Genomic DNA, 19863 nt, shown 5'->3' with positions numbered 1-19863 from the left:
GGCCAGGGGATTGTCAAGGGCGGGGAAAAAAAGGACACATATGTAATACCCTATGTAATACTTTAAGCAATAAAAAAATTAAAAAAAATAATAATAAAAAAAAATAAAAAATAAAAAATAAAAGATTTTTATTACAAAAATAATTGTTGCATGTACACATGATATTTTAAAGACACCTAGTAAGATCCAGTACATTTCTTTTTATAATATCTTAAATTAAAGAAAAATGTTTCAAGAAGATAAAGACAGAGAATGCAGGACAAAAAAATTATTTCTAGAATAATCTGCATTCTTTAAAATGACTAATAATGTAGAATCATGTTACTTTTTGTGTCATTACTGAGTAAATGATTTTTTTTCCATGTATGTATATATGTATGTGATGTGTAAAAGTTACCTTTTAAAGTTTTAGGGCATTTTTAAGACAGAAAACTATATTTCTAGCAAATAATTAGTATGTAGGATTGATGAAGTTGTAAAAAGTTTGACATTAAAACCAGTATTTAAATTTGGTCTATGGGAGAAACTTTTAATCATGATAGCCTAAAAGAAACAAATACATTAAAAAGAATTAAAGTATTTTTTGCCATTTTAGTAGAAAATACATTTAAATACTGTGTTAAAATTTAAGTTCTCTGAATTTACATAGTGAGTTTTAAGTAAAAGATAACATGTTTTTGCTTCTATTGGCAAGGTACAATAATCTCCTTCCCATTTTCACTTTTTCCTAAAATATTTAAGAGACCTTTATTGTTCTTTCTTAACTTCAGGAATTTTTTCTTTTAAAGCTTTTCTTATCTTCCTTTGACCTCTATAGTATGCACTTCAAATATAAAGTGTTTTCCTCATTTTTAAAGTGCTTTCACATGGAAGCAAACCTTTCATGCTTCTTCCAGTCATGTAGCTCCACCTGCTGGCCAACCCTTGGCATAACATTGGGATCCACTGGACCCAAGTTTAGTTTTGAGTTTCTTTTTTCAAAAGTTCTATATGGCTATTTCATTATTTTATTCTTTCTCGCGGGTCTTTAAAATATCAAAAATAAAATGTACTTACTTTTTAAGGAATAGGGTAAAATAGGATATACAATTACCATATGGATCCATTGGACCCTTTTACAAGTCTAAGATATGTTGCAGGATTTTAGCAGTCTTAATTTTTCTTTTTGTTGAAATATTTGCTATTTTATCACCCTAGAAATTATTATATTATTCATCAAGTATTAATGCTGGAAAAGACTAAGTAAGACAATGGAGGAATGGTGAACAGATATCATTAAACTAAAATACAGTGATGCTGGTGAAATGGATCATATAAGTAAGATCTCAAGGGTATGAATTTTCAGATCTCCTCCCCCTCTCCTCCCAAGAAAAAAGAAAAGAAAAATAAAGAGTATGAATTTTTAGATATCAATATCCTAAATTTTCTCAAACTTATGAATCAATGACTAAACAATATGTTTATAAGAATAAAAAGGATTGTTCTTATTCAAAAGGAAAGGACCTCATCACACAATTGTTTGTAACAGGAACCTACCTAAGTAAGCTATCTGTTTGCAAAAAGAATGTATGATGCCCTGGCCAGTGTGTTCAGTGGTTAGTGTCTACCCAAGCACCCAGCCCTAGTTGGGTATGTGCTCCAGGGAGGTGACCAGTTGATGTGTCAAGCTCTCTCTTTCCTCTCCCACTCCCCGTCTCTCCCTCCCTTCCACTCTCTCTCTAAAAGAAAAAAAAAAAAGGAAAAAATATCCTCGGGTGAGGATTAACAACAAAAAAAGGATGTGTGGCACAGCATTCTTTCATCTTTTATGATATTTATGTGCCAATATTTACGTGATATAGTTTCTAAGTGGACAATGCTGACATTAGGTGCATATATAATAGTAACTAGAAGAAAACAGATTGTGTAGAAATAAAGAAAATCACTAGACCAGAGAAAAATAAAGAGTCCATTGTACTCAGATGGTAAATGGTGATAACTGTTTTTCCTGGTATATAGAGCTTATGTAATAGAAAAAAAAAAGGATACTATACAAGAGTGGAAATAAAATATCCAGGAATAAATTAATAAGAAATGTATATTGTGGGAGAAACTAAAATTTTTCTTAAGGACATAACAGAAGATATAAATAAATAGATGTTGGATGGTAATATTCAATATTGTAAAAGTTGTAATTCCCTCCAAATTACTTCTGAAATTTTGTATACTGTAATAACCAAAAAATTCTTTATATAACTTAAGATGATTCTAAAATTTATACGAAAAAATTATTTTATGATTCATGCCAATGATTCAAATATTTATTGTTTCTTTTTAAAATGTTTTATCAGGAAAGTAAGATGGCGGCATAGGTAAACACCGGAGACTGCTGCCGCAAACAACCACTTCAAAAATACAACTAAAAGACAGAACGGACATCACCCAGAACCACAGGAAGGCTGGCTGAGGAGAGACTCTTCAACTAAAAGGAAATCTCTTTCCTTTCCCCCTCCCCGTCTCTCCCTCCCTTCCACTCTCTCTCTAAAAGAAAAAAAAAAAAGGAAAAAATATCCTCGGGTGAGGATTAACAACAAAAAAAGGATGTGTGGCACAGCATTCTTTCATCTTTTATGATATTTATGTGCCAATATTTACGTGATATAGTTTCTAAGTGGACAATGCTGACATTAGGTGCATATATAATAGTAACTAGAAGAAAACAGATTGTGTAGAAATAAAGAAAATCACTAGACCAGAGAAAAATAAAGAGTCCATTGTACTCAGATGGTAAATGGTGATAACTGTTTTTCCTGGTATATAGAGCTTATGTAATAGAAAAAAAAAAGGATACTATACAAGAGTGGAAATAAAATATCCAGGAATAAATTAATAAGAAATGTATATTGTGGGAGAAACTAAAATTTTTCTTAAGGACATAACAGAAGATATAAATAAATAGATGTTGGATGGTAATATTCAATATTGTAAAAGTTGTAATTCCCTCCAAATTACTTCTGAAATTTTGTATACTGTAATAACCAAAAAATTCTTTATATAACTTAAGATGATTCTAAAATTTATACGAAAAAATTATTTTATGATTCATGCCAATGATTCAAATATTTATTGTTTCTTTTTAAAATGTTTTATCAAAGCAATATATGCATATAATTTATAAAAATAAAAAATAGTACAGGAGGGCATAATGACAACCAATAAATCCCTGTTCAACCTTCTCATCTCTCAAGTCCCCAAATTAGACACACACACTTTTCAAAGGTCTGTTTTTAGTTATTTTGGTAGCTACCTCCATTTTTCTCAGTAATATGCTTTTATTTTTTTAAATCCTCACCTGAGGCTATATAAAAGGAATTAAAAATTGATTTGAGAGAGAGAAGAGAGAGAAACATTGATTGGTTGTCTCCTGTATGCATCCTGACCGGGGATCGAAGAACCATTTTGATGCAGGGGATGATGCTCCAACCAACCGAGCCACCCGGCCAAGGCCTTAATAATATGCTTTTATTACTATTTCTTGATTTGATGACCTGAGATACTTTTTATTGACTCTCCATTGACTAGCTGTTCCTACTGTCTCCTCCCCCTTCAACATGGTCATATTACTATTTTTGCCTCCTCTATTGGCTACGGTGATCACTTTATTTATTTTTATTGATTTCAGAGAGGAAGGAAGAGGGAGAGATAGATATATCAATGATGAGAGAGAATCATTGATCTGCTGCCTCTTGCACACCCCCTACTGGGGATCGAGCCTGCAACCGGGCACATGCCCTTGACTGGAATCGACCCCGGACCCTTCAGTCCACAGGCCGACACTCTATCCACTGAGCAAAACCAGGTAGGGTTATGCTGGTCACTTTAATAATCTGTCTTATTCTCTAACCTACTGCCTGGCTCTCCAAATTCTATTTTATGAAGAAAACAGAATCACTACCATTCTATTTACATTTCTTTCCCCTTCAGCCTTCCAACCTGTAACTCTACATTGTCAAGGTTGGTAACATTTGCATTCTATTCTGTAATCTTAAGTCTTCCTTACTTTGTCTAAGGTTTGACTTTAAAAACTAAAAACCAATATTTACATTACGATTATTTAAATACTGTTCACTGAGTAGCAAACTATAATTAGATTTCCTTGATCCATGTGCCAATGTTCAAATGACTTCCCTTTCTGATACTCTGCAACTATTCAGTCATGTCACATCTTAGGTTGCTTCATAATTAAAGCATGCTTCCTTGTACACTTTGAAATGTACACCCTGAAGTTTCCAATTGTCATTATTTTGGAGGATGAAGAAATGTATTCCTTCTGTGTAAGTCACTGTGTTTCCCCTAGCTCCTTATTCAATCCATATATTACTTAAAATCCATTTCACTTCCTATTCTAATCTGGAGGACTTGCCTCCCATTTGGACTGTTCTTGTACAGTTTAGCATTCCCTAAATTTTTAGTTGCATTACCCCTTTAAAAAAAGCATTCTGTACTCATTCTCATTTTGCAAAGTTTATGCTGATTTTTATTTTATGGATACAATAGTGTCTCAGATATTGCTGAGGATTTTAATATTTATAAGTTCTTTTCTGTTCCTTAAATAATCTATTTCCTCAAGAGTCTACTCTTGCCCTAGCCGGTTTGGCTTAATGGATAGAGCATCAGCCCTCGGACTGAAGGGTCCCTGGTTCGATTCCGGTCAAGGGCACGTACCTCATACCTCGGTTGCAGGCTCAATTCCCGGTCCCAGGTCCCCCAGGTCAGGGCATATGTGGGAGGCAACCAATCAATGTGTCTCTCTCACATCCATGTTTCCCTCCGTTTCTCTCCCTTCCTTCCACTCTCTCTAAAAAGCAATGGAAAAATATCCTCGGGTGAGGATTAACAACAACAAAAAAGTCTATTATTCATATTATCTTAGGTTTTTCTGGTTATATGGCAGGCTTTCAACAAATGGCGATTTTCAAGTCTACAGGCAGAGCCAGTAGCTTTGCTCTAGGGTGGGTGAGCCAGTGAGCAGGAATCAGCTATCCTGCTGAGCCCAGAGATGACACAAAGCGAGCAGTGGCTCTGTAGGCAGATGTTTAGCATAAAAGCAGAGCAAGTCCATGGTGAGTCAGCAAGCTGAGTAAAAGAAGGCGGGTAGTGTGCACTTGAACCTCTTAGAGAAGAGTGTTTCCCTGACCATTTTTTCTAAAGTGGCTGGGCTAAAGTAACTCTCAGTTATTCTCAGTTCAATGTCTTACGTATTTTCTTCATACCAGAAATTGATAATATATTTCTTGTTCATTAATTTATTTTGTTATGGTCTGACTATACCACTACATTATAAATAAACAGATGCATATGATACATATATATGATATAATATGGGGCAAATTCTAAGAGATAAAGACTTGGCTTTATAAGCATATGTAATACTCATAATCAGGGACATTCCTCAAAGGTAAATCTACTTTTGATATATATTTAAAAAAATAAGAGTAATTAATTGCATATGATCATAACTTGCAAGTCATGATTATGCTTTGTTTTTGTCACCTTCCCCCACACCCTCCTCGCACACACAGTCAGGCATACAGTCACATTATTCACAGGGCAATGCAATATTTAAGCATTTCTAGTTTATGAATACCATACTCATGCTACATAAGTTGTTAAATATAATTCCAGTAAGTCATTCAATCATATCCCTAACACCCATATTTCAAACAATTTCTGTTTATTTTGGTCAAGAGCAAAATTCTTCCAATTATATGCAAATCCCTGTTAATTGAAAACGAACTTCAAGGAGGTTGAACAAACCTGCCCAAGTCAGTACTACAAAGCCAGATTTATGACTCAACTCTCACCATTCCTGGTTCAAGGAAAATATGTCTTTCTGGGATCTAAGATAGCAAAATCTGCTGCCCACTAAAGTCTGCTCTCCTCTTTGCCACCAATAGTTGTCAATGTTTCCCAGAATTGCATCATTGGCCTTTCTTGTCACTTTCTACCTTCTGCCTAAAGCTCCTACATGTATAACAGTTTCCACCACCATCTTTATGCTGATGGCTCCAAAATCTTCACAATCAACTCTCATTTCTATCTTGAGATGCACATCCCTATTTCATTGATGTCTTCAATTTTAAATTGAACATTCATCCCTGCCTCTCAAACCAGCTCTTCTTTCTTCCTATAAACCAAAATGGTACCAGTACCTTCCCAGTCAGCCAAGCCAAGAGTCCCCCTACCTTCCCAGTCAAGCATAGTTGAATTTATCTCCTTATTTCCCATATCTCTCTGCACCCTCTACCAGTCATACAAAAATATTTAGTTAGCATCTGGCTCATTACTTACAAAAACAATAGATGAGACTTTCATTTTGGAGTTTGCACTAATGTGCACAAAAACCACAAGGTTTCTAAGTAATTTATTCTGTCAGCATTTAAACTCGTTGAAAAATTCTTTCCTATAAGCTAATTAATATACTTACTTAAATGGTGTAAACAAAAATGGTAAAGTAACTTCTTTTTTCTGAGTCATTTTCACCTGGGAACCAAGTATGAAAATATTTTATTTTATTATAAATGAGAAAAAATTAACTAATTTCATTTTGAAATATAAACATCTATTAAAATGGGTCTTCAGGGATGGTTAATTACTTTGAAGATAAATGGAATTTTGTGTTACTATATTATTTCATAAATATTTTAAAAAATTTATTATCATTCTATCACAATAAACTGAGAATTAAGAATATCAAGTCTGCAAAAGAACATTCAGTAATGTATTCTACTTGAACTCTTAGAAAACAATAAGCCAAGCTGCACTAACTGTTTTAAGAATAACAGAAAGTTTCAATTAAACGGTGAAGTTCTTAATGAATATAATAATGTACCGGAATGACTGGAAATGTTACAATCACTAATGCTACTTCGATGGGGGCAAATTCCAATTAATAAAGACTTGGTTTGTAGTCTTTATAAGCATATGTAATAATCTTACAATTAGAGACCCCTTAAAGGTAGTTCTACACTCTCATACTCATTCATGGATGCTGCATCTCAGAAATGCGAAACTCTGATGCTAGACAAATACATAAAATTTAAAGATAATAACTTAAAGAAAATCATTTCTTAAAACACAATTCAAATCTCTTCAGTTAATATATTCAATTTAGGAATTGTAGCAGTGTCCATTTTTTGTGTGTGTCTTACTTTACCTTGAACTGTTCAAGAATCTGTTTTGCATTTGTATACATGCTCTCTGCTTTGAAGGCATCAGTGTTGTTAAGATAATTCACAGGAAGGATTCCCTATAAATAATAAATACTGGTTTAATATTAGTATTAACAAAGCTCAGGCAATTCTTACAAAACAAAATTGACTTACAAAGGAAGCAATGAAGACAAAACATATGAACAAATAAGTTACTGGAATAATAAAACAAAAAAATCTTACTTTAAACCATAACTGAAAAGTGTTCGATGCTTTCTCTTGCAAAGTAATAATAAATAAAGCAAAAGAGATGAATTAAGTAAGTTCAATAAAACCTAACATTTATGAAAAAATTACTATGTGGTAGGCAGTGAATTAAGTGCTTTGCACATGCAAAATACCCCTATGGAAAAAGAAAATAAAGACATAGTAAGAAGTATGAGAGTATATTGTGCATATAAGAGTAAGGATTACTTTGTGAAACTTTTGTTTCACTTACCCAAAATACACACACACACACACACACACGACGATAGAACTCACATTACTCAGCATTCTAAATTAGATTTGTTGTTTGTTTTTTGGCTTTTCGGATCCATTTCCCATTCTTAGCAGTATTACCATTCTATGTGGAGAGATCTCCCCCATTGGATACAGTGTAATGGGTCTCCAATGGGGCTCTGCCTCCCTCACTGAAGGGTAGACTAATAACCCAAGCTAGATGACTCAAATAGTAAGCACAGGAATTTGACTCGAAGTTCAAGGAACAAAAGTATGACAGGGGTAATGCTACTCTACCCCAGTGTAGACTCTGGCTTGGTTCTTTCTTCCAATTCTCCAGAGCTCTCTTGGTTCCTATTCATTTCCAAGCCTGGTCTTTGAATACCCCTTTGGATGAACAAACCACCAATATCTTTTAAATACATTTCCTTTAAATGGATTCAGTCTCCGTTGCTTGCAAACAAAAAGTATTTATCTGTTTTCATCACTTAAAACTAAATTACAAATATAGGCCCTGGCCAGGTAGATCAGTTGGTTAGAGCATCATCTCAATATGCCAAGGTTGTGGGTTCGATCCCCAGTCAGGGCACATATAAAAATCAACCAAAAAATGCATAAATAAGTGGAACAACAAATCAATGTGTGTGTCTCTCTCTCTCTTGCAAATCAATAAATAAAATATTCTTTTAAAACTCTAAATTACAAATATAAGTTTGTAAACATTTTAAGAAAATAAAAATTGTAAAGAAAAGTTATTAGGCTTATATTCCATGTTGTAGAAAAGGTATTACATATTTAGGAAGAAATAGGAAAATACAGTTTAAATGTAATCAAAGATTATTCAGAAACATATATAAAGTAAATTTTACTGTACAATGTATTTTTTTTTATTTATTTATTTTTTTATTAAATCTTTATTGTTCAGGTTACATTTGTTCCTCTTTTTTCCCCCCCATAACTCACAATGTATTTTTTTATTCTGAGAGTTGTTAAGAAAATTTTGTCCCTTACCACTGAATTGAGAGGAAAAGGAACTCCAATAAGAGAAGCCATCAATGGTGCAACATCAGCCTACAAACAGAAAAAGTTCAATTTTAAGAAGTCTACAGACATCAACAAGAAAAATAATTTAAGGCAACTATTCTGTAATATAATCTGCATGTTTGTTATAATCTGTTATCTTCAAACATTTAATACACATTAGATACCGATCTCTAAAAATGTCATTTGTTAGAAGTACATGACTTCATGAAAAAATAAATTATAAAAGAAACCATTAAGAGCTCCAAATGTTAAACATATTAAGCAAAAAGTTACTTATCCTAGTAGCTAGAAATTGACCACTTTATGTTATAGATTTTCAGTATTATGAAAGGCTGCCTTAATTAGACAAAAAATAAATAGCAATAGTAGACTTTCACTGGAGAAGTGTATATATGAACTAAAGAAGGAATGTATCAGAAGGAGGTTTGGCCGACCAAAAGTCAAAAAAAACACACAAAACAAACAAACAAACCACACCAAAAAACAAATAAACTAGATAAAAGGTTCTTTAGACAACGCCCCCCGACAAAAAAAAACAAAAAAAAACAAACAAACCCATACCGTTTTGGATAGCTCCCTTTCAAGTCGTTTCCCAGTTGTTCATGCTTTCTATCTCCATCTTCTTACCTCCCCATCACTCCTGAGCCCACTCTATTAGTCCTTATAATTTTTTAGGCAGTAAAGTGCTTAGGTGTCAGAATGCCCAATTTCAAATCCTTGCTTGTAATCTCTGAGACTGTGGGCAAGTCATTTAACCTCTCTGATGCCTGTTTTCTTATCAGTTAAAAAATAAATGTAAGTTTCTCCCTTACAGAGTTGCAGCATGATTAAATGAGATTAAATTTATGAAGCACCTGGCACAAAATAATCCTGCAATAACTGGTGGCTACACACGCTGTGGAGATTATTATAATTAATGGACCTCTCAGCAGCACTGTGTAGACCACTGCCTTCTTGGCCTTGGTACCACACTCAGCTGAGTGTCTTCCATCTCACTGTAGCTCATTTCTCTAGTCCCCTATTTAAAGTAGGAGTTTGGTCCCAGATTCTCAATCCTTCTCACTTTTTACCACCTGGACTCTCTTTACTAAGTACCACCCCATGTAAAACAGGCAAACTCCAATGGCCTCCCAATTGCCTTCTCCCCTTCCCCCGGAATCCACCGCAGGCCTCCTCTCATCTGTTCTCCATGCTGCAGCCCGAAAAATCCTCACACAAAGAAGCAGATCATGTCACTCTCTAGGATTCAAACACTTCACGGGCTTTCCCAAACCACAGAAAGCAAAAGCGTGGATACGGGTGGACTACTGTACATCAGTTCTATGCTCTCATGGCTTCACAGGCCTCTTTTGTAGTACTTACCACAGCTATAAGTTTATACTTATTTGTATAATAATTTGATTAGTATCTGCTTTTACTTACCATTATATCCCTGACACATTGTTTAATAATGTTTGCACAATTTTTAAACAATACTGCAGACACATAACAATGCTGATGGAAGTAATGAATAGAGAAATTCTCATCTAATGTAGACCTGAAGTAGGATTACTAAGAGCAATAGTTGAACCCATATTCAGTTTTTTATTATAACCCAGCCTGGATATAAGAAAAACATGTTCTTGTTCTATGGTCTTCAAGTTATTCTATCCCTTTGACAGTTATTTTTACTGAGAATGAATAAACTGCTATTCTGATTGTAAATATTTTCATTTATTTGGGTAATAAATGTCCATCCGGATAGAAGAGAGCATTCTTAATATGCTGAAGAACAGGCTTCTGTAACCACAGGCCTGAAAAGGAGATCCTAGACCAGTGATGGCGAACCGGTGACACGCGAACTCATTTTTTTGGTTGATTTTTCTTTGTTAAATGGCATTTAAATATATAAAATAAATATCAAAAATATAAGTCTTTGTTTTACTATGGTTGCAAATATCAAAAAATTTCTATATGTGACACGGCACCAGAGTTAAGTTAGGGTTTTTCAAAATGCTGACACGCTGAGCTCAAAAGGTTCGCCATCACTATCTAGACCTTGGTTTATCCACCACAGTAAGGAATGTCAGCTTGAGAGCAGACCTGGAGAAGGTCAGATCTTCCTGCCACTTCGGAGGCCATGTATCAGTGATGCCATGCTTTCTACAAACAGCAAAGATGGCTATGTACATAGCATATATTCAACAATGAAAATTCTGTACTTCCCATTTACAGATTATGTTACTAATCTAAAATATGTATTAATAAAAAAGAAACGGCAACTGGCGTACTACAGGAAAGAAACCTATAATGAGGTTTTATTAGATTTATGCTCAAAGCAACTAAGCAAGGCAACCATGAAATCACAGAAATTTAACAGGCATGCAATTTCAATTTACATATAATTCTTTAATTAGCCAGTGTAACTTGGAGGGAGTCTTCTCCTTTTAGTTTTACTTGAGGCTTTTTATATTTTGTCAAAAGAAAGATTAGTTGGGTTAAAATATTTGCACTGAAAGGACTTCCCTTGGTAATTGAAATGTTTTGAAAGATCATTTATTATCATTATTATTAATACATGGTTTTTCAGGGGCTCTTTTTGGTCTAACCTTCTTATAGAAGATAAAGTAAATTTGAACATGATTAAGTTGAGATGAATACCTGATTGATATCTTGCCTCTTCCAGGACTCCAATTTCCATCCTGAAAAACAGACACCATTAGACACAAAAGCTGATGTTCAGACGAAAAAAAGAATGGATCATTTCATTATTATGAGTAGTCAATGCTTGATGAAAAACGAAAGTATTAGAAAAGTCTATTTTAAGGCAGCATGAACCAAAAGGATGCTTAAAAAGGCAGAGCTGTATATTTTTAAAATGAGAATTTTAAAAGAAAAACTGAAAAGTAAACATTTGGTGTTTCCTGTGATAATTTATTAAACTTCATATGGAGATAACTGTTTCAAAATTTCAAAAGGCTAAGGAAGGAACGATGGAACTAAAAGGCACAATGATAACAACTGTTAGCATGCCTACAATAAATTACAATCCTGTTCCAGGAGGTTATTAAGGCATTGGTAGTCCATTAGTCAATCTAAGTTTACCTTTTTTTCTGTAATGGCAGTTGCTTGCAAAATACTTAAAATTGTAGCTATGATGCGCCATTAATCCCAAATTTTAAAATAGTATAATAAGTTACTGTTAAAACTGCCTTCAAAGATAACCTTATCCCTCTATCTTTCTATGTGTAAATTCAGAAATTTCAATAAGCAGTAATCAAAATGATTATGAGACTATGTCTTGATTTAATGGCATTACGATATACATATTACCAAAAGGGTTCTAAGATATTTTTATGATGAAATTTCCTTTAATAAGCTAATAAAGTTTAAAATATGTTCCTTCTTCTACTAGTCAGCTACTAAAACTTCACACTAATCACCTGATGAAGAAAAAAAGAATATTCCTTGTCTCTGTAACTTATGATACTTAATAGTCATATAAGAAAAACTACATTTTTTTCTGTAATGATTCTTGAAGCCTGCAATTCTAAAACATTAATTCACTGAGAAATCAAATGCCAAAGTACAGTTCTATCTCCTAAATACAAACATACTATTTAACCTAGCTTCTATTTAGACTCAATCTAACACAGTTACCACAGAGCACAGGATATAAAATAACGCAACTGCACTGAAAAACAGTTTGGCATTCTGCAAAAAATTAAACATAGAGTTTCATATGACCCATTTATTCCATTTCTATGTATCCAGCCAAAAGAAATTAAAACACATGTCCACACAAAAACTTTCACACAAATCTTTATGGCAGCATTATCATAAAAGTCAAAAATGTGAAAACAACCCAAATGTCCGGAAGATGACTGTGTAAATAAAATATGATACATACAGCAATAGAATATTATTCAGCTATACAAAATATACTACAGATACATGCTATAACATAGATGAACCTTGAAAACATTATGCCATGTGGAAGAAACCAGGTGCAAAAAAACCATTTAGTGAATGATTCCATTTATATGAAATATCCAGAATAGGCAAATCCACAGATACAAAATAGATTAATGGTTGCCAGGTGATGGAGAAGAGGGAGAAAGAAGGAGTGACAGCTAATGGAGTTTTCTTGGGGGGAAGTTTATGAAATATTTTATAATTAGATAGTAGAGGTGATTGCATGATCTTGTTAATAAACTCAAAAGAATACATTGTACAATTTTAAAATGTGAATTTTATGGTATGAGAATGATATCTCAATAAAAAAATAAATTAAAAAAAGAAAGAAAGCATCTAAGGAAATTTAATATACAAATAAAAAAGAGTTTTCCATGGTAAAAATACCTGCACACAGCTTGAGTCTGAAACCCTGGAGAAGGTTTTAAAAACAAAACTTATAGGTCTCACCCAGTCTCATGGAATCAAAATGTCTAGTTACAAAGTCTGGAAATCTGTATTTTAAAAAAAATCTATATTTTCAACAAAATAGAGCTTTGGATGAGTTGATACAACTAATCCAAAGTAAGACATTTGAGAGCAATTTGTTTTGTCCAATTAGTAAAAACTTTGGAACTCTGAATAAAACCTTACCTGACAAAATAAGCAGAGCTCCAGGAAAAAGGCATTCCTTTTCTTCATGGATTGAGAAGTAAAGGAGGTTTGGGCAACACAGAGGGACTTCAAAAGTACTAGAAACAGGGTACTGTTTCACAACAGTACCAGTTGTGAAAGATCAATTATGATACGTGATTTATCTGATTGACAGTCTGCAAATTAGATTTGACTCAAGGTTTAATCTACATGCCAGTATAAATAAGGCATATGGAAAAAAGGCAATAGTATAATTTGTACTTAAACTTTCATAAGGCAAATGACTAAGACTGTGTATTTCAAGCTGAATATTGTAAACCAAATAATATGAACATACAAAAGTAATAGAAATAGTAGAAGCACAAGATCAAAAAGAAAACTACAACTTGAAAGTGATTTTAAAAAATTAAACTTTGGTTTTATTTTAAAATGTCCTATTTATAAAAACAATAAAGATACATTTTTATACCTTTCAAAAGCACATCATTAAACTGTTGATCTGATACTTTTTGGGGATACTTGATTCCAGCTCCCCAAGCAACGAAAGGAGTAAAGGTCTCTGAAGGATGACCAGCCCCATGGGAACCTACAAAGAGGACATAAGACCAGTATATATGGACTTATACCTAAATATTTATTTTTTAACTACTTAAAGTTAATTCATCTATAGTTAATTTTAGTCACCACACTCCCAAATGCTTGCAACTAACTCTGTATAACAATTAGTTTTAAAATATTCCCACAGCAAGTCAAAGCATCAATAACAAAAAGGCATAAACAAATGAACAAATTAAAAAGGGCAGAATGTCTGTTGAGTGATTCTGGTTGAAAGAAGAATATAACAGTAAGGCTTGGAGGAGATGCCACTAGAGTGGCTCCGAAGGCAGAAAGAACAGGGAAAGCTCTGCCTTTGGGGAGTCACGAGCCAGGTTTGGGGCAGGTAGCTGAGACCAGAGCTATTCTCAAGAGCATGGCAAAGTCTCCAGATATTTTTCTTCCAGGCTACTCTGGCTGGTCCAGCCAAAAGCCCTTTATAAAGTGGAACCAGCTCGCAAGAATTCCATATTGTGATTTGGGGACCCGAACATTCTTTGCCTCATTTTGTTCCCTGTGCACACACTGTGTTTGCCTTGGGAATCTCACAGGGAGGACAGGATCATGTGGAGTGGATTTTCAGTAGTCCAAAGTCCCTCAGTAGTACCACCTTAACCTCGCCACCTACGCCATCATGTACAGTTAATCCTATAGTACTTTTTATTTTCTCCTCCCTACTTTCCTCTAATTTCTCATTTTGAGAATATATTACTTCTATAGTTAGAAGATGCTTTATATAAGTTCAGAACTTTGTACATTTACATTTTAAGCATACATTTATATGCTAGACACTTTGCACACATTAAGACATGTAATCCTCAACATTATATCTGCAAGCTCCATTTACCACTATTTTAATCATAGAATATAAGTTAATTAAAGACAGACTAACCCCAGTCTGTCATTCCATGGTCAGAGGTAAAGAGAAATGCCGTTTTCTCATCATTTCCATAAAAATCTTTAAGCAGGGACACAATTTCTTTAACTCCCTCGTCAACTAGTTTAATATTGTCCTTATATTCCCTGTTTAAAAAGACACAAAAGAAGAAATTAAATTACATTAATTTGGAAAAATCAAATTTATTTAACATGAACTCATGACATTCAAAGTTAGTAACCCCTGAAATACTTTAGATTTCATCTTTAACAGTTTAAAATCAGAACTCTTCAGATTGTTAAAAATAATGTTTTCTCTGTTTAAAGAAGCAAAAGAATATGAAATACTGCTCAGAAATTATTTAAGAGGAGGGTACTGATTAGCAAATACATTGTAATGAATGCTTTTAAGTTTCAAATGCAATAATGATGCTTTTCAAGTTCATGTATCTCATAATGCAAACTATACTGTCCTTGTCACAACAGGTAAGCATAACTGTTTCAAGTGTAGAATTTTTCCTTAGACTGTGGTATAAAATGTTATAATATATTATAAAATGATGTCCTACCATTTCAAATATGTTTTGAACAAATTATACTTAAGCTTCCATACATGTACACTTAAAAATGGCTAGGCTGGCAAGGCTGCTTGAACAGGCTGGTTTGGTACGAACTATCAGTTAAAACAGTGCAGCAGGTGAAAAAAGGGGATCATGAGGTATTCAATCATGGACAGCTAACCAATAGGCTTTACAGTTAGACTAATCTAAACCAAATTTGAAATAAAGCATAAAACTATATCATGGGGCCTGGCTGGTTTGGCTCAATGGATAAAGCGTTGGCCTGCGGACTAAGGGGTCCCAGGTTTGATTCCAGTCAGGGGCACATGCCCGGGTTGCAGGCTCCATTCCCAGTAGGGGGTGTGCAGGAGGCAGCCAACCAATGATTCTCTCTCATCACTGATGTTTCTATCTATCTCCCTCTCCCTTCCTCTCTGAAATAAATAAAAATATATTAAAAAATAATAATAACATGGATTTTTCCTCTTTCTTATGGTCTACAAAGTGAAAAAAATATTTGCTGTTCTAGATAAGGAGTGCAACTGAAATATAGTATACAAAACTTTATACAATTATTTGCTAGCTATAATACTGATTAAATGGAGTACATAAGGAATAGCTAATTACATCTTTTTGTGATATAAATATTAACTCCATAAAAATGCTTTGATTTCAAGATTTACTGAATTTCTAAAATACATATTTTTTTCTCTGCCTTGATACATGAAGAATACAGGATATATTTTACTTATATTAATGTGCAGTCTGGCCACAGCACATGTGATTTTAGCTTCTATAGTATATCAATCTATAGCTCATATAATTGAGAACTTATTCTACGTTAGAGTTATTTAAAATATATCTGTTGTGATAATCACAAAAAAATATACTACTTTAAAAGTTCAAACAAAATGGTTGTTACTCACAAAAACAAGAAATTAAACACAGCATTAAAATTACCTTGATGTGGGTCGGTGAGCATGTCCGTTTGTATCTATTCCTAATAGATGTAAGAAAAAAACTACTTTCTCTTCATTTAGTTTAGAAAACAAAGATTGGTTGTTTCTGGCAGCATGAAAGAATTCCTATATGTAACAAATCAGTTAAAAATTTTAGTTCATTTATTTTATTTATAAAATAATTCTGATAAGAACATTTAATTAAATTTATACATAATTATAAAATTATCTTATTTTGTTTACATTTGTCCTCAGGCCTACCACTACAAGGTCCTTTCTGTCATTTTAGACATCTATGTTCAAACAGGAAATAAGCTATTTTTTTGTGGCCAAGAAAAGGTTATAGAAAGGAGATGTGATTTCATAAAAATCTCATAATATTGAATAAAATATAGAACCTAGGTGGGTAGCTCAGTTGGTTGGAGTGTCATCCCAATATGCCAAGGTTGCGGGTTCAATCCCAGTCAGGACACATAGAAGAAGCAACCAATGAATGCATAAACAAGTGGAACAACAAATTGATGTCTCTCTCTCTCTCTCTCAAATCAATAAATAAGAAATACATAGAAGACTGAAGAAATATTTTGACAAGAGCCAAAAATAAAACAGTACTAGTGGCCTTAAGGGAACACAGAAGAGGGTTATTATGTAAATGGAATGGGAAGTGAGGTGAAGCAAAGAGAAGTCAGGGAAAACCTAATAGAAGAGATGATGTATTAAATTGAGTTTTAAAACGCAAAAAGATTCAATGTGAATGAACTTAATTCCTGTGAAGTAAATATAAAGACAAATGCAAACACATATTTAGAAACACATATTTATAAACAAATGAACAAAAATAACTACATTATGAAGTCCACAATGTCAGTTCAAAAGACATCACTCGTAAAAAGAAGAAGCATTAGGGATAAATCAATGAAAGCTTCATACAACAGATAAATTATGTTATAATTTGAGGATGAGAAACAATGGATTAGTCGAAAGGAGAGAGCTGATAGTCACCATTTCCCACAATTTTTGATGAATTTTAATTGGATTCCTGATGAAACTGTGATAACTGTCCCTATCAAATAGTCAAAAAACTCTTATTTCTTACAAAAACGCATAAACATTTTATTATGATTAATTTGCTAATTTGGTTTTACTTATCTAATTTTTCTTTAAAGTAAAATTATTTTTAAAGTAAAAATTTTTTAAAAACATCTACTTCATCTATAATAATAAAAGGGTAATTGCTAATTAGACCGGACATCCTTAGGGACGAAGCTGGGGCCAGAGGGAAGCCGTCCAGGTCCCAGGTGCCTGCCGGCGGCCAGAGAAGGGAAGCTCGGGTCCCGGGTGCCTGCTGCCTACTGGCGGCCAGAGGGAAGCCGGTCTCAGCAGCCGGGGAAGGAAGGCCCACTCTTGCACGAATTTTCATTCATCGGGCCTCTAGTGTTATTATAATTGCATTACATTTAAACAGCATTTTTCAAGAGGCTCCCACACATCTCATAGGCTGCCACACTGTAAGAAACTGGATAAGGTTTACACCTCAGATGATTCAGCAGAGTAGGAATAAAATACAGGTTAACTGAATTCCAATGTAGGGCTCATTTTACTATCTGAAACACGTAGTTTAAAAAGGTTATCTTTTTAAAATTATTTTTTAAACTTCTATTAACTGATTATTGTAGAATGTTTAATTTCTTAGAATCCAGTCTTTTAAAAATAGTGTGCTATAATATAAAACTTTTACGTTCACACAAATACAAGATGTATTTACTGACAAATCTGTTTCTAGTAATTTAGGTAGAAATATGTGTCTTGTACATTAACCACTCAATAACACGCTATTTATTTACGCACCTTAATATTATCAAAGACCCATGTATCCAGTTTTGTTACATCCTTGGCACCAAAATCCTCACTGTCAGCATCATAACTATGTGTAAAAACATGGTTTCCTGTAGCACCTGAAAAAAAATTGGGGGAAATTTTTTTAAACAATTTTTTAAACTGTTAGAAATATGGAGTAGTCATTTAAAGATTTTTGTGAGTAACTAGAATTTTTCACAAAGCATTTTAGATTATGATGGGAAAGAGAAAGATGGGAGGAATAATTAATATTTATTTTATGTACCATGGACCATGCTTTGTACTTTAATACATGCTGTTACTTTGTTCTCACAAGATATTCCAATTTTATAGATACACTACATGTAAGTTAACTTACTTGCCAAAGTGACAACGCTAATACACAAAAATAAACAACAAAGTTTGTCTCCCTATAAGGATTAAATTATTCAAAATATTTTTTGGTTAGAATGTTATACTCTAAAATAGATGAATTCACTTAGTCTACAAAACTACCCAAAGCAAGAAGAAAATGCAAATAGTCACTTTTCTTATTTAAAGATTATGTGTATATTTCTCAATATTGGGGAATAGACATTGCTTATAGGCAAACAGCTTGACAGGGTAAACAAATATATTAATGTTATACATTTGCAATATCTTATAAAGAATCCAATCAACTTAATGAGTTTCTCAGTTAGATAGGCTCTTATAGATTAGAAGGAAGAGATAAAACAAAGTTATGACAATCTCTTACAATGTCAGTTTAGTCCTATTGAAACTAGTTATTCCACTGCTCAGCCATTCTAATTCCCACATCCTAAGTAAAAATCTGAGTTGGTTTGTTGGTTACTATAAGAAAGGGAACATTGCCATTGGACTGTCTCCAATTCAGGCATTGGCCCTATCTATCAACTGTAGCCAGAAGTAGGAAGGCAAGTTAAATAAGCCACCTGTCCTCCCCAAAGCTAAACTACTGTCCAAAGAAGCGACTATAAAAATGGCAAGCAGTTTGAGGTTTTTCGGCCTGCCTTACATAATAATGTTCTATGAATGTCATACATAAAATTCTGAATTATGTATTTTGCTTTCAAAACATAATAATCTTCAATTATTTCAACTAATATAATTACACCCGTGACTAAGTATAAGTTACAAAATGTTTTCATTAAGTGAAATGACCATTCTGCTCCCACTAAAAGGCATTAAATGACATAAAATTGAAAAAAATCCAGTGATTTTAAAAAGTAATATAAATTGTGTAATCAAGGATGTTCTAATACTTGCAGATTCGTACACAGAAAAAAATACAAAACTAATCCAAATGGCAAGATCTTGAATATATCAAAATAGGAATCATAAACATAAATGTTAATGTTTAAATCTTTATGTGACTACCAATTTCTTTAAAAAAATTTTTTTTTACCAACTTCTTAGTATTTCATCAATGTAAAATGAACCAGACATCAGCATCAGCATCATGAGGAGTTATATGATAAGCACTTTGCTATATGTTTCACATGAATTATCTAATTTAATCCTAAAAACAAACTTGTGACATAAAAATCATATATACAAAAATGCATACTGAAGTTCAGAGAAGTTATCTAACTTGTCCAAGATTATAAAGTTATTGAATGTTAGAGCCATATGTCATTCCATTGAATTCAAGAGTATATAAGTGGCAAGCAGTTTGAGGTTTTTTGGCCTGCCCAA

The 19863-nt window shown here is 33.2% G+C and overlaps 1 protein-coding gene across 3 annotated transcripts in view; it reads right to left on the bottom strand.

The window, feature by feature from the left end:
* Positions 1-19863, bottom strand: part of PIGN (phosphatidylinositol glycan anchor biosynthesis, class N) — an 88985-nt gene that overhangs the window by 59076 nt on the left and 10046 nt on the right. For all 3 annotated transcript variants that reach the window (XM_005881792.2, XM_005881793.2, XM_014529649.1), the window contains 8 exons: positions 18160-18266; positions 16313-16437; positions 14809-14939; positions 13792-13908; positions 11376-11416; positions 8703-8762; positions 7196-7288; positions 6467-6522 (listed from right to left, as the gene is read on the bottom strand). In XM_005881792.2, the coding sequence (XP_005881854.1) occupies positions 6467-6522; positions 7196-7288; positions 8703-8762; positions 11376-11416; positions 13792-13908; positions 14809-14939; positions 16313-16437; positions 18160-18266 (730 nt within the window). The remainder of the gene's footprint in view (positions 1-6466; positions 6523-7195; positions 7289-8702; positions 8763-11375; positions 11417-13791; positions 13909-14808; positions 14940-16312; positions 16438-18159; positions 18267-19863) is intronic.

Source organism: Myotis brandtii, unplaced genomic scaffold, assembly GCF_000412655.1.
Source record: "Myotis brandtii unplaced genomic scaffold, ASM41265v1 scaffold69, whole genome shotgun sequence".
Taxonomy (NCBI): Eukaryota; Metazoa; Chordata; class Mammalia; order Chiroptera; family Vespertilionidae; genus Myotis; species Myotis brandtii.
This window is presented reverse-complemented; position numbering and strand designations above follow the sequence as displayed.